The sequence below is a fragment of the Rhamphochromis sp. 'chilingali' genome (assembly GCF_963969265.1).
Source record: "Rhamphochromis sp. 'chilingali' genome assembly, chromosome: 16".
In the NCBI taxonomy this organism is placed as follows: domain Eukaryota; kingdom Metazoa; phylum Chordata; class Actinopteri; order Cichliformes; family Cichlidae; genus Rhamphochromis; species Rhamphochromis sp. 'chilingali'.
In genome coordinates, this window is record NC_137943.1 from 175,713 (window position 1) to 189,502 (window position 13,790).

At 43.9% G+C, this 13,790-nt stretch overlaps 1 protein-coding gene across 3 annotated transcripts in view; it reads right to left on the reverse strand.

Moving 5' to 3' along the window:
* The window catches only part of agla (amylo-alpha-1, 6-glucosidase, 4-alpha-glucanotransferase a), a 39,396-nt gene extending 26,558 nt beyond the window's left edge, over positions 1 to 12,838 (reverse strand). For 2 of the 3 annotated variants that reach the window (XM_080907057.1, XM_080907058.1), the window contains exons 1-5: positions 12,750 to 12,838; positions 9,364 to 9,492; positions 5,532 to 5,742; positions 1,817 to 1,986; positions 1,350 to 1,553 (exon numbers count right to left, since the gene is read on the reverse strand). In XM_080907057.1, the coding sequence (XP_080763183.1) occupies positions 1,350 to 1,553; positions 1,817 to 1,986; positions 5,532 to 5,742; positions 9,364 to 9,451 (673 nt within the window). In that variant the 5' untranslated portion in view covers positions 9,452 to 9,492; positions 12,750 to 12,838. Of the gene's footprint in view, positions 1 to 1,349; positions 1,554 to 1,816; positions 1,987 to 5,531; positions 5,743 to 9,363; positions 9,493 to 12,548; positions 12,722 to 12,749 lie in introns of those variants that run through there. The other variant, XM_080907059.1, reaches the window with a different exon arrangement.
* Between the last annotated feature and the right edge of the window lie 952 nt (positions 12,839 to 13,790).

Consider the following 13,790-nt stretch of genomic DNA (forward strand, 5'->3'; position numbering starts at 1 on the left):
TTAGACAAGGCTACAGCAAGAGTACGGGAGCGTGAGCAAACCTTAACCCTGACAAAGTGTGGCAAAAATGGCACTTTTAAAGCTTAGTGTATCGAGTTAACTGCCATGTTGGACACTGTGGCGTGAAGATTTCTCCTGTTTTGGCTTCCCTTCATTGGCTCCCTGTTAAATCCAGAATTCAAAATCCTGCTCCTCACATACAAGGTCTTAAATAATCTTCTGTGCAAACTACAGATGACCAAAATGATCACAAGGACTTTGGTGCAGCAACCTCTTTGCAAACAGTTTCATCCAGCAGCAGCCAGCGACTGGCAGAAACCATCTGCCAACCAGTCAGATGCATATTCCTGCCTTGCACCTCGTGGTTATAGTGTGTGCTTGAGGTCAGGGAAGAAACCTGTGAGGCTACACTTCCACAGAGGCCGTACTGAGCCCACTATAAGAAAGCAAATGTTTCCAGTCCTCCCCACAGCACAGTGTTCACCTGCTGTGCTTCAAAGGTAACAAAACTAAACGGCTTCTCTTTACTTCCCTTTATGATTGTGAGTCAACAACAATCTTTCCTGTTCTGTCGAACTTCACAGGATAAGGGTAACGATCTGTCTGAAAGTCCTGCCTTTGGGACAGTTTAATGACACTTTCAATCCTTGGAAATGTGCAGACTCTCGGTGAAAGCATGTGTTGTTGTGAAACCTCTCGTACTATAACATGTGGTGGAACAAAGACATGTGATTGCATAAATGTTCAGGCCAAATAAAAGTGAGTGTGTGCAGCATAACAAACCATGAGCTGTAAACAAAGATCACAATAAAAGAACGTGTTGCATGTACGCTGAGTGCACACATGTCGACTTCTCCATCCTTAGTCCATAATCGAGTCCATGCATTATGAAAAGTGATGCACAGGATGTTCCGTCAGTGATCGGCTCCATGGACTGGCTCAGGAAGCCTTGTGATTCACTTCCCCTGCTATCCTTTAAGGCAAGAAAACAGTTGCATTTTTGCTCTTTGTTAACCAATTAGCACTCTTCAGTAACATGTTCTGCTGTTGGTGTGCCTAGTTAAGTTAGCTGCTGTGGGTAACTTGAAGCGTTTAACTTGGTTAGTGGTTGGTACGAGCCAACCATGAAATTTCTGAAGGATGTCGCGTCGCTGCAGTCAAAACAATATTTGGTACGTCTGATTGCAAAGCACAGGGTAGAGCGCTTAGAGGGGAGATGTCAGAATCTAAAGACAGCAGTGAACAGCAGCCGTCTCACATCAGATGCAGGAGGTGGCCTTTGACCTTCGAAGGGAAGGAAGCGGTGTTGCAGTACACTAATGAACGGCCCTCCTCATGGCTCAACTCACCAGTATGGTTATACACCACATCTGTGATGCACAGCATGTCCCACTCTGTCTTTAGCTTCTCCACCAGCCCCCCCACATCTGTCCAGTCGTAGCTGCGACCCGCTGGGCTGAACTCTGGGTTGACGCTCAGCTGGTCAGCTAAGGAGTAGCAGGACCTGGACTCCCCCAGAGTCTGCACTGGAGTGAAGTGGATCATGTTGTATCCTGGAAGACAAACCCACAGACGTACTATTAATCCTTCTATACGGCATTTTGTTTGATAGTCCTGACATGTGATGAATCCCCTCACACACTGCACTGTCCATGTGATGTAGTACCTGCACACACAGGAGGATTGATTCAGAGAGTTTAGGCCGATGACAGGAACCATGGTCGTCAATAACAACCAGAAGTGACCGAGTTTGCATTTTATGATTGAACACAAAAGAAAGAACCAGAGTCCGTGTGGGCGTGCCGTGCTAACCTACCCGACTCCTTGGCCACTCTAAGTCTATCTGGCCAGTCGTCCAAGTGTCCCAGACATTTGGACAGGTAGGTCTGGATGGTGATGCAGTCTAACGGCAAAGTATGGTCGTCGGCCCCGACACGGAGAACTGGATCCACCACAATATAACCTCCTCCTATACGCTCCGAGTCTCTGATGGAATTTAACAAAGTACAGCAGGTTAAGGAAATATACAAACGTGTCATATCACAATATGATTGATAGACTGACACCATGTATTTACTTTCTCTAGATAACAACAGTGAGACAAGCGCAGGCTTATCTGAGAGCCACGAGTCCGTTTCAGATGATGATGGAGTACCTAACAGTGAGGAAGAGGAGGTGATACTTGTAGCTGCTGATATGCAACCCAAAAGCAAACAAAGCGTTTAAGAGAGTGTTGCTGGAGCACTTCCTACTTAGAGTCCATGACAGGAGGAGCAGAAAGGTGGATGAAATGACTGATGTGGCTACACGATGGGAACGGAGGGCAAGTGGTTAAAACGCCTGAGCCAAGTAGCCACATCGCTGGGAGAAGTTTCACTTTAAAAATATGATTCCGACTGGGTGACATCACTTTAGATATTTTAATACTTAAAGTGTTAAGCAGTTATCTTACAGTTTTTCTTCATTTGCTGGGAAAAACTCAGTGCAGCGTTTAATACTTGACCATAATATTTTATTACGATATCAGAAAATCCCACAGGTACTGTAGTACTGCAGTGCTTTGAATCATACCCATCTAATAGAGTCCAGTTTGTTAATGTAAACGTGGAGGCTGCTTCATATACAAAGGCTAACTGTGGCTTCCACGGGTTGCTGTGGGCTTTCCTTAGTATTAGGTATAGATACGCGATTCCCACTTTTATCTATCCATGAAGCAAAATAACACACATCACTACTACTTCTAGATTCGACTCTTGTAATTCATCGTTAAAAAAGCCTCCAGTTGATTCACGGTGCTGCAGGATAAGTACTGACAGGGACTACAAACAGCACATTTCTCCTGTATTGGCTTCTCTTCATTGAATCTAACTTAAAATCCTTCTCACATACAAGGTCTTAAATAATCAGGCCCCATCTTATCTTAATGACCTTGTAGTACCATATCACCCTATTAGAGCACTTCGCTCTCGCTCTGCAGGCCTACTTGTTGTTCCTAGAGTATTTAAAAGTAGAATGGGAGGCAGAGCCTTCAGTTTTCAGGCCCCTCTTCTGTGGAACCAGCTTCCAATCCTCCCTTAGTTATGCTGCAAGAGGCCTCTCTTGGTGGAACGGAGCTTTGAGTCAGTGAACTGGACCTTTCAAGCACACCTGTTGTTGGTGCCTCTTGGAAGATTTGATATCGACTGCTGAGCGGTACAGAGTTCCACAATTAAAACGATCTGTTAGAATGAATCTGCAGGATGTCTGTGCATTGCACCAGTACACTTTGTGCATGAACCCTGTCGAGTAAACTATACTGGTTAGTACTTGGCACTCCACCCACTGCTCTAAATGTTGTCTGAATATTACTGGATCCTTTCTGGATGGCGTTACACAGAAAAGCTAACTGAGGTTTCGAGATGTCAGAAACCATTTGGTGACATCAAAGTGGCGACATCCATTTTTCATTTACATGCTATAGTAAACATGAGGGCAATCCCAAAAGTAAGGTGTCCTATTGTTTTAGAAATACAAGCAACCGTTTATTTTCCATAGTATGTGCAGCATTTTAAAGCTTAAAGACTCATTTTCCTACATAATCGCCATTTCGGTCGATGCGTTTTTGTAGACGCTGTGACAGTTTTACAAAGCCCACGTCATAGCCGCTCGCCGCAGAATCACCTTCCTGACAAATGTTTCTTTGGGAACAGGTGGTAGTCACTGGGTGCGAAGTCTGGACTGGTGGCTGATGATGTTTAGGGATGGGTACCGGTGTCCGGTGCCATGATGGCACCGGTTCTGACATAAACGGTAGTAACCAGACCGAAAAGCAGCGCACATTTCGGTGCTTTATTTCGGTGCTTTTTTTTCCTGAGCTGTGATACACTTCTAGCCAATCATTTTACGTTTCCGAGAATAGTAGGCGGGCCCAGGTACGTACGTTCTTTTAGAGCAAACTCAGCAGCAACAAGTGCTTTAAGCTGATACTGTGATACTGTCAAAGGAGGTAACACCTCAAATCCGATGAAACAGCTGGCGACGCATAGCGTTTTTTTTTAAAGCCCAGAAATGCGCCGTATTTGATAGCTTGCTGCGAGACCTCACACCGAGCACATCTACTGCGGGTGGGTTGCCTGTTATGCAACATCCCCCAAAAACACGAAGAGGAGAGTCCTGGCCCCTAGCCCTGCCAGTGTAGCAGAAATGATGAGGATGATGATGCAGCAGCAGCCGTTCTTCTCTGCGTGAGTAGCTTAATGTTGTTCGTGTGTAATTTAAGTTGAGTAGGCTAACCACGTTATTACATTAATGCATGTAAGGTGAACTAGCAAACATCATCATAGCTACATGCGGCTGTCCTCTTGTTTGATGGCAGATGCTCCCTTCACCCTGGCCAAAAAGGCTAAAATGACCAAAGAAAAAGTGGAAAACAGTTAAACATGAGAGGTTTTTGGACAAAGTTTGTGTTTTTTCCATTGTTTAAGCACTGCTTCCAGCCAAGAGTGATACCATATATGCCCCATAGCTGCAGAAAAGGCTAACATTGTTATTTTTTTACAAAAAACAGCTGAGCATGAGAGGTTTTTGGACCAATTTTGTGTTCTCTATTCTTTAAGCACCGGTTTGAGCACCGGCACCGTTTCAAAAGTACCGATTTGGCACCGGTATCGGATAAAACCTAAACGATACCCATCCCTAATGATGTTCCAACCAAAGTTTTGCAGGAGAGCGACAGGTGGACGGGTGACGTGTGGACACGTGGTATAACTGCAAATGAACGGTTCATATGCAGCTCCAGTTAAATAAAGACAATAAATGTAATATTCTTAACATTGTCTCTAAATGTTACAAACCTGAAAGTGCTCAAATTAGTTAAACTCAATTGTATTTATACAGCACCAAATCACAATTACCCCAAGGTGCTTTATATTTTAAGGTCGACCCTACAATAATGCATCCAGAGAAAACCCAACAATCATATGACCCCCTGTGAGCAGCACTTTGGTGACAGTGGGAAGGAAAAACTCCCTTTTAACAGGAAGAAACCTCCAGCAGAACCAGGCTCAGGGAGGGGCGGGGCCATCTGCTGTGATTGGTTGAGGTTGCTGCTCTAGTCTGCATGCCAAATATCCTTGGGCCAGATACAAACCCCAAGTGCTCTGGGAGATTGCTTTCAGCTGGAATATTAATTTATAACCTAAAAAATAGTAATAATTAGTTCCTGGTTTGATTTCCACCTAGCCAGACCTATTCAGCATCTTATTCCGGGACTGGCCGGCATCTCTGACTGACACCTTTATCACGCTGTTTCACAAAGTATTCACTTCTTAAACAATGTATAGAGTTCTACAATAATTTTTAATAAACATGGACAAATGAAGAAAGGACTGTCTAACATAAAGACATGCTATCACAGGCTTTAGTGATAGCATGGATGATTCCAACAAAATGATTTAACTGTTGGAATATTTTCCACTGCCATTTCCTGAATTCAGCTTTGACATTGAAACCCCGGATTTATAAAATGTGGGCGACTGTCAGGAGGGTCTTACACATATCCAAAGTAGTACTGATAGGACCCAGCCAACTTGAGGTCCAGAGAGCAGAACTTATCAGAGTCTTCTTCCTTTCCTGTTGGGTAGGTCCATGGCAAAACACGGAAGTTGTTTCGGTCAAACAGCTGTCCTTCAAGTGGATAGTTGGTGTGCACCATAACCTTCTTTCCCTGAAGGCTTGGACCGAGACGGAACTGCAGCTCAAACCCTGGGCAGACAGAAAAGTACGACACAAACTGAACAAACTGTGTTGGGAATTTGAATTGTAAGGAAAATTCCACTTTGTCTTCACCCTGTTAAAATGTCACAACTGTTTGTGTCTCAACAAGTCTGAAAAGATTCCCCTCTTGCAGTAATCATTACTGCTACCCACTCACAAGACAATCCCACATCCCTGACACACACACGCACACAGTCATTAGCAGAAAACTGTAGGTCTTGTTGGTCCTCCAGAGTTAGGACAGAGTTTAATTGTCTGTCTATAAATAGTCCCATATGACAGGCAGCCAACAAAATCCTTATCAGATGCAGAGCCCTCTAAATGCCAAGTGGCACATCTCTTCAACCCTTTCAGCCAAGCCGACACGCACACAAACATTTCACGCATGCACAAACGTGCATACACGGTGCATCCCAACAGAAAGGCCACACTGTTTTCTGCACAGCACTCAGCCAGCAGCTGTGCTGACTGCAGAGATGCTCAGAGCAAACTACAGAGATCATTTTAGCAAAGTTACACAATGATTTAAATCATTCTGCTGACCACCAATTGACACATTATTGCTGATGTGAATTACAAGTTTACCTGACCTGTGTTTCCCCTCAGACAGCAGTTTCAATGCTCTGACCCCGGGAATACATTTGACTGATTCTCTAGTTTCACACTTCAGAGAACAGAGTCACCAATAACCAGAGTTTGTTCCTGGTGTTTGTGTTGTCAAATGAGGAAAATCAATTTTAACAGTGGACAGGCTGACTGTAGGGCTACAATACCTCCTCAGTTACCTAGCTTGTTTCCCGACTGCGCGGGATGATTTGCTAGGGAACAGCTTATGGTGGCTTATCTACCATTGCCCTCACCTAGCTAGCTGCAGGATTTTTGAGGGCGAGAAGCCAGGTCTCCAATTCACTGAGCTTGGCCTCCAAAGCTGGAAACGCATCTTTAACACTAAATGAGGCTGAGGAATAACTACACATTTGATACACCGAGTCAGAAAGTGATGAAGGGTCACATGACAAAGCCACACCCAACTGATTTCAGCTAAGAATTAAGCTAAAAGCTATTGTTACGTTTCGGTGTTGTCAGTGTTTTGTTTTTGCGTGACTGTAATGTGTTTCCTGCTTTACTTTGAAAGTCTGTCTTATCTCAGTGTTTTCAGTTTACGCTTCCTTGTCTCGTCAGTTCTGATTTGCCCCAGCTGTGTTTCCCTCCTGTTGTCTATTCCCTGATTGCTCCCTCTATGTATTTAAACCCTGTGTTTCAGTGTGTCATGGTCGCGATCTCCCCCCGTTGTAAATAGTTTGACGTCTTGTGTTTGGTGTTTTGTTATAAATAAATAGTCTGTTGTAAATACTTTCGTCATGGGATATTTTCGTTTTGGGATTTTGGTGGAGGGCCTTCGTGGTTTATTTTTCCTTATCTTTATTTTTCTACGTTGCACCCCGGTTGCCTAGGCCGGGGTGTAACATATGGGGGCTCGTCCGGGATCGCTGGAGGGTCCGAAGGAGGGACAGCTTCGGCCTTCTGTCTTCGCTGGAGGGTCCGAGGACCGCTTCAGCCTCCGTCTGTCTTCGCTGGAGGGCCCGGGGGACCGCTTCAGCCGTCCGCCTTCGCTGGAGGGTCCGAGGCACCGCTCCAGCCTTCGTCTGCCTTCATCCGCCTTCGCCGGGGGGGAGGGTCCGTGGGACCGCCCCAGCCTTTGTCGTCGCTGGAGGGTCCGTGGGACCGCGCCAGCCTTCATCCGCCTTCGCTGGAGGGTCCGAGGGACCGCCTCAGCCTTCGTCGTCTGCTTGAGGGTCCGTGGGACCGCTCCAGCCTTCATCCGCCTTCGCTGGAGGATCCGAGGGACCGCTCCAGCCTTCTGCAGCTGGTGGGCTGCGTGTCCGTGTGTGCAGCTGGTGGGCTGCGTGTCCGTGTGTGCAGCTGGTGGGCTGCGTGTCCGTGTGTGCAGCTGGTGGGCTGCGTGTTCATGTGTGCAGCTAGTGAGCTGCTCGTCTGCCTTCGCTGGAGGGTCCGTGGGACCGCTCCAGCCTTCATCCGCCTTCGCTGGAGGGTCCGTGGGACCGCTCCAGCCTTCGTCGTCTGCTGGAGGGTCAGTGGGACCGCTCCAGCCTCCATCAGCTTCGTCTGCCTTCGTTTCAGCCTTCGTTTGTTTTGATCAAACATTTCACTTGGGGTTACATGTTTGATTTTTGGGTGGGGGGAACTGTTACGTTTCGGTGTTGTCAGTGTTTTGTTTTTGCGTGACTGTAATGTGTTTCCTGCTTTACTTTGAAAGTCTGTCTTATCTCAGTGTTTTCAGTTTACGCTTCCTTGTCTCGTCAGTTCTGATTTGCCCCAGCTGTGTTTCCCTCCTGTTGTCTATTCCCTGATTGCTCCCTCTATGTATTTAAACCCTGTGTTTCAGTGTGTCATGGTCGCGATCTCCCCCCGTTGTAAATAGTTTGACGTCTTGTGTTTGGTGTTTTGTTATAAATAAATAGTCTGTTGTAAATACTTTCGTCATGGGATATTTTCGTTTTGGGATTTTGGTGGAGGGCCTTCGTGGTTTATTTTTCCTTATCTTTATTTTTCTACGTTGCACCCCGGTTGCCTAGGCCGGGGTGTAACACTATGCTGCACTAACAAATCCAAAAGACAACATGAGAAATAAGATGAATATAATTTTCAGGAAGTGTATTTCTGAGAAAGCATGTGAAGGCTGCACTATGAAATAAGACGTAGGAATGAGTGGACACGGGAACAAAATGAAATGGCTTTGGTTTATATTTTCTACATGACTTTGTATACATTCAGAAAAGCCCTTCCTAACTTGTGATTTTTATTTTTTTTTTAAATGAAACTGAGTGTTGAAGCTGAACCTTGGTACCTTCCACATAAAACAATGGTTCCCTCAATTGCTTTCCTCAGAGTGAGGACTATAGCTCATCAGTATAACACTGGTTCCTTATGCAAACAGAAAAAGATTGGATCAGTGCATCCCTACACTTAATATATAACCACCTGCAACTGCATCTGCTTACAGTAATGCAATCACCACCATTCTTCCAATGCAGACGTCTGTGCCATTTTCTCACCGTCATAACTCTGACAGGCCACACATGACTGTTTCAGTCTTATCCCCTTATTATGTTTCATTTAAACTGTTTAACCTACATTTATTTGAGCCATGTCCAACATGAACAAATATAAATGCAACTAACAAACAAACAAAACACAGATTTTTGCATTTGTAGGGATTGTTGCAGAATTTTTAAAGGTTTATGCTTCGTCTTGCATTGAAACCAAGGAACAGTGTCTACACTGTGTGTGTGGATAGGTCTTCAGCAGTGATTTACCGACTATTTGGCTTAATATTAATACAAATATATATGTGGATTGAACATTTCCGACCTTTTCAACCGAAACAACAGCAAGACACACACATTCAAATTTTCAATGTATAAGATTAGTAGCATATAAAAACATTATCAACCAACTTAGCAGCTTAGTAGATGGAGCCACTGCAGCATAATCCCACTGCATAATATTAAACATTAAATGCAGGATTTTATAAAGTAACTGCTATTGAACAGTGCAGTACATTCAGTAATACAGTCAGGTTCTTACCTTGCTCGAGTCTGAACAGAGTTCTCTCTAAATTCTGCTTGTCGTTGAGCATGAGGACTCTAATCTGCTTCAGGTGTTGAGGCAACATACTGGGAGAATCGGTTCAGATTTAGACTGATCCCTGCCCTCCTGTCAGGACAAAAACAGGCAGGTTACTACGTGACCTACCGTGAAACACACTTTCTAACTAAACACAGTGAGAGCCATCTGTCCAATCAGCACCAGCGGGAATCTTAATATTGGAAGTGTATGTGCCATATCAGCATCGCAGTCCAACTGGTAGCACCAAGTGTAATGGAAAAACCCAAGTTCAAAACTTTGGTTTAATAACTACAAAGTTCTTAAACACTGTATTGACAGAGAGGTGCAGGGTCTTAAAGGCTTGTCTTTGTGCCTGCCGTCCTTAAACTGGCTGATGTTGATGATTAAAAAAAAAAAAATCAGTTTGTTTTTTCCTCCAGGAAAGATGATTTTATAAAAAGTGTCAACTCAATAAATAAACACTTTTTCCAGCTATTCATTGGAAATGCGTCACAGATATACAGCACTCACTGGTATCTTTAAATGGCATCTCGTTTTCCAGTATGCCACTATCAGACTGAAGGGTGAGTTTCTTCATCCCTACTGTGAACCTCTAAAGGTTAAATACAATCAGTGCTTTCAGAGTGTAGTTCCTCACTGCCACTGTGGTCATATTCACATTCAATTTTGTTATTTACCAATAAATTTCAACAGGTATCAAAATCTTTTCCAACAAACAGCAGATAATGTTTCAGTAACTGAAAAGCATGACTGCTAACATATACTACTTTACATTTACTGTGAGTTTGGTTTCAGCACTTTCTAATCTTTGTTACACGCCATGTTACAAAAGCAGGATCACAGGGATTCCCGGATGGCAAACAGAGAGAAAACCAAGATATCAGCAACAAGTCCTTCAAGTCCCGGGAACGGTGAAGCCTGGGTTCCATGGATCCCACATGTTTAGGGCTGGGTATCGTCACTGATTCCTAGAATCGATTCGAATCGAGGAAATTTTGCCTCAGAAAGTCAGAAATAATATAATTCAGATCAGTACATTTACATATTTTTCTATCTATAAAAAGGAAGCTGACACTTTCCAGACTTTATCAAAGGTGTGAGCATCACAGCAGAGGCCTTTGTGTCAAAGTCGCTGAAGATAAAACACAGAAACACATGATTTTCCTGGCCTGGGATTTTATAAAAATATTCTGCAGTACATCAAAAATGAAAGAAAACCATTAATCAGCATATGAACATCACCTCCGAAGTTACAGCGGTTTTATTAGAGACACGGCTAAGCGTTTTGCATTTTGTATAATTTTAAAAAGTTTACATTTGTTCAGAAGCCTGTTGAACAGCAGAAATTAGGTTTTCTTTTCAGAAGTAAGTAAAAACAACATCGGCCGACAGCCTGTAAACAACGGTAGACTTGTGCGTAACAAGCAAGCGAATAATGCAGGAGAGAGAGAGAGCGCAACAGCAAAAGTCAGAGTGAATTCATGACGATGTTTATGTGAAGCGTAGTTTGGATCTTCTTTTGCTGCTGGTTCAGTCAATATTGTTTGGAGAGAGATCAGACTAACAGCTTTAGAATCGGCGCAAAAAGGGCGTAAATGCCGACGCATCAGAATCAGCGAGCTGTCGGCTTTCACCCCCGACCGTGTCCGTGCCGTCGGTGAGAAAGGCAACATCTCACCGATTCTGCTCCGCGCTGTGTGTTTACGTCTTTGTGCAGAAGCCGTGTTCCTGCTCTCATTCACTGTCTTAGCTGTTTGGTGGTTGTTGAAATTTTGTGACGTTTCACCTGAGATTTTGGAATTTTGGGCAAAATACATTTATATTAAAAAAAAAAAATCGATTCAGGATTTTAATGAATCGATAGCACGTTATCCAAGCCAGAATCGATTTTAATCGATGAATCGATTATTAAAACCCACCCCTGCACATGTTTTTAAGAGTTGCTTGATCAGGAACAGATTTGGGGAGTTAGGAAGCAAAGTAAACAACTCCCTCCTGTCTCCTGCACATACACAAATCCACTGTTCTGTCTGTACTACTACACACTCAGTAATTAGTCTTGCAGTTAGTGGATGGCACTGCAATAATCATGGTGATTCGGGTTTCCCTGGCAACTGGCATGATGACAACAAAGGGTGATGTGGTTAAAAGGGAAAAACAAACACTTCAGGTAGTGAGTTTATTAAGACATGCTTTAAGCAATCCATTCTTACACAAAGTGAGGAAGTTCAGGCCTCATTTCACATAACATACAGCAAGTAACTACAGTTAGTTTAAAGTGACAACGACTCATGAATTTGGACATCAACTATCCTCTGTGAACTGTGAACCTTGTTTTTTTACACCATAAAAAATATATTTTTAAAAGAATATTTCACAGCACGTCCTACCAATCAGATCTACAGGATAACATACATGTTTAACTGAGTGCAAAATGAAGCCCATTAAACACCCGACAGAGACACTACAGTACGCGGATATAGTGAGTCTTAATATTCCTGCTAGGTTTGAATTCAGGGATTACTGCGATGTAACTGCAAACCTCGCTCTGCACTGACAGGAGCAGGTTAACGCGTCTGAAGTCACTGAACCCCACTGACCTCTCTTCCGAGTCTGCGCAGTGCTTCGAGGTGGCCAGGATAAGGTCAGGAATTCTGCCGTTAATGTCACAGCATCTATTTTTAAAAGCGTCCAGCTCATTCGGTACATTGGGTCCACGCCATTACAAACTCAGAGACATGGACATTTACATCAAGTTAATAAGCATTTGCAACGGAAAAACACGAGTCTGCACAGCTAACGTCCTTCATGTGGCTGCGCTCAGTTTAAAGGCGAGCTCGTTTCTTGTTGCCTCGCTTTGCTGCACAGCACCAGTGTTTAACTATTTCACAGTTCGGCACAGCGTGTCTGAAGAAACACGGTCAACAAAACAGCGGAATCATTGTGTTTCACACGGTGTGACAGCCTGCACACACACACCGTCAGCCAGTAGCACAGCGCGCTGTAGTGGGCGCTGCTGTCAAGCGACAATTTCACTGCGGAAAATAACACAGTAGAGCGATTTGGCCCCAATACTTCAATAATAATTCGCATTTACAAGCTAACGAGGTCAGCGGGGACAGAAGAATGAAAATGCTGTTTACCAGCAAACAGCTGACACTCCGTTTAACCACAGCAGGCTCCAAAAGTGAACAGACAACTGCAACGTGAAAAGGGTCACGTTACAAATAACATCACAGCCGTTAGTTAAGCAAACGCCGCTGAGCTAACGTAGCTAGCAACTTGTCTTCCAAGCTAGCATCGTCATCGTCTAACAACACGAGCAAAGGCAAAACGCCGTTCACCTGTCCGTTGTGTGTCCGGGGTCCGTCACAGAAACAGAACAGTTTGTGGTATTTTCCCGGATAGACAGCAGCTGTAGGGAAGGGGCGTGGCTACAGACCGTACAGTTTAGTGCTTTCACCGTAATGATGCGAAAAAACGAGCAATAAACGTGTAAAGCGAATTTTCCGTTTTGAAAGCCCTATTTAACAAAAACAGCACACAAAGATTTGAGCTAAAGTAGAAGTCTGGGTTTGTCTTTATATGTAGCACTGTGCAAAAGCTTTATGTTTTGTTTCCCACAGCCAGCGTCCGCAGCACAACACCGCCTAAACTTGTTAGTTTGAAGTGTTGTGGTGAAGTTTACAGTGTTGGGCTGGTACAAGGCAGGCTGCGGTGTTAATGGCCAGTATTAGGTATTATAATACAAGACTGGTATTTATGCTGATCTGTCTGTTTTTATCCTGTTGGATTTACCTAATCCACAAAGAGCAGTAAACACAGCGGGTTAGTCTGTATGCAAAGAAGAAAAATATAGAGGAGTTCACATTATACATATTTATATGTTTTATTTTTATTTATTTGCTGCACACCAGCTGTTAGGTTTTCCCCACCCACTAATTCCCAGGTTAACCCCTGGGCACAATGTATCTGCTCCTGTTAACACTGGTGTCTGAGACTGCTGCTGACACTTTTAAGAGATGCTGATAATAAAAGCTTTATTTTGTGGCATGTCTACTTTATTGGGCAGAAGCAGTAGTAGACAGAAGACACAGCAGAGACCTGTGGGACATGACCTGCAGGAAAGAGCCGATACTGGACTCGATCCATGGCCACTGCAAAAACAATATGTGGTACATGTTCTACCAGCTGTTGGTATTGTTATTTGGAACATTTGCAATGAAAAGAGTGAAAGAGTTTATGCTTCTTTAACTTAGGAGCATGTATGTCCCTCTGTCTTCTTTCATCTCTTGTCTCACCTTCACTTCTCACTGGGTTTGCCAGTAGTTAACATTTATTTTGTCATATCTACCCTTCGGATCAGGTACTAGTCTTGTCAAGGA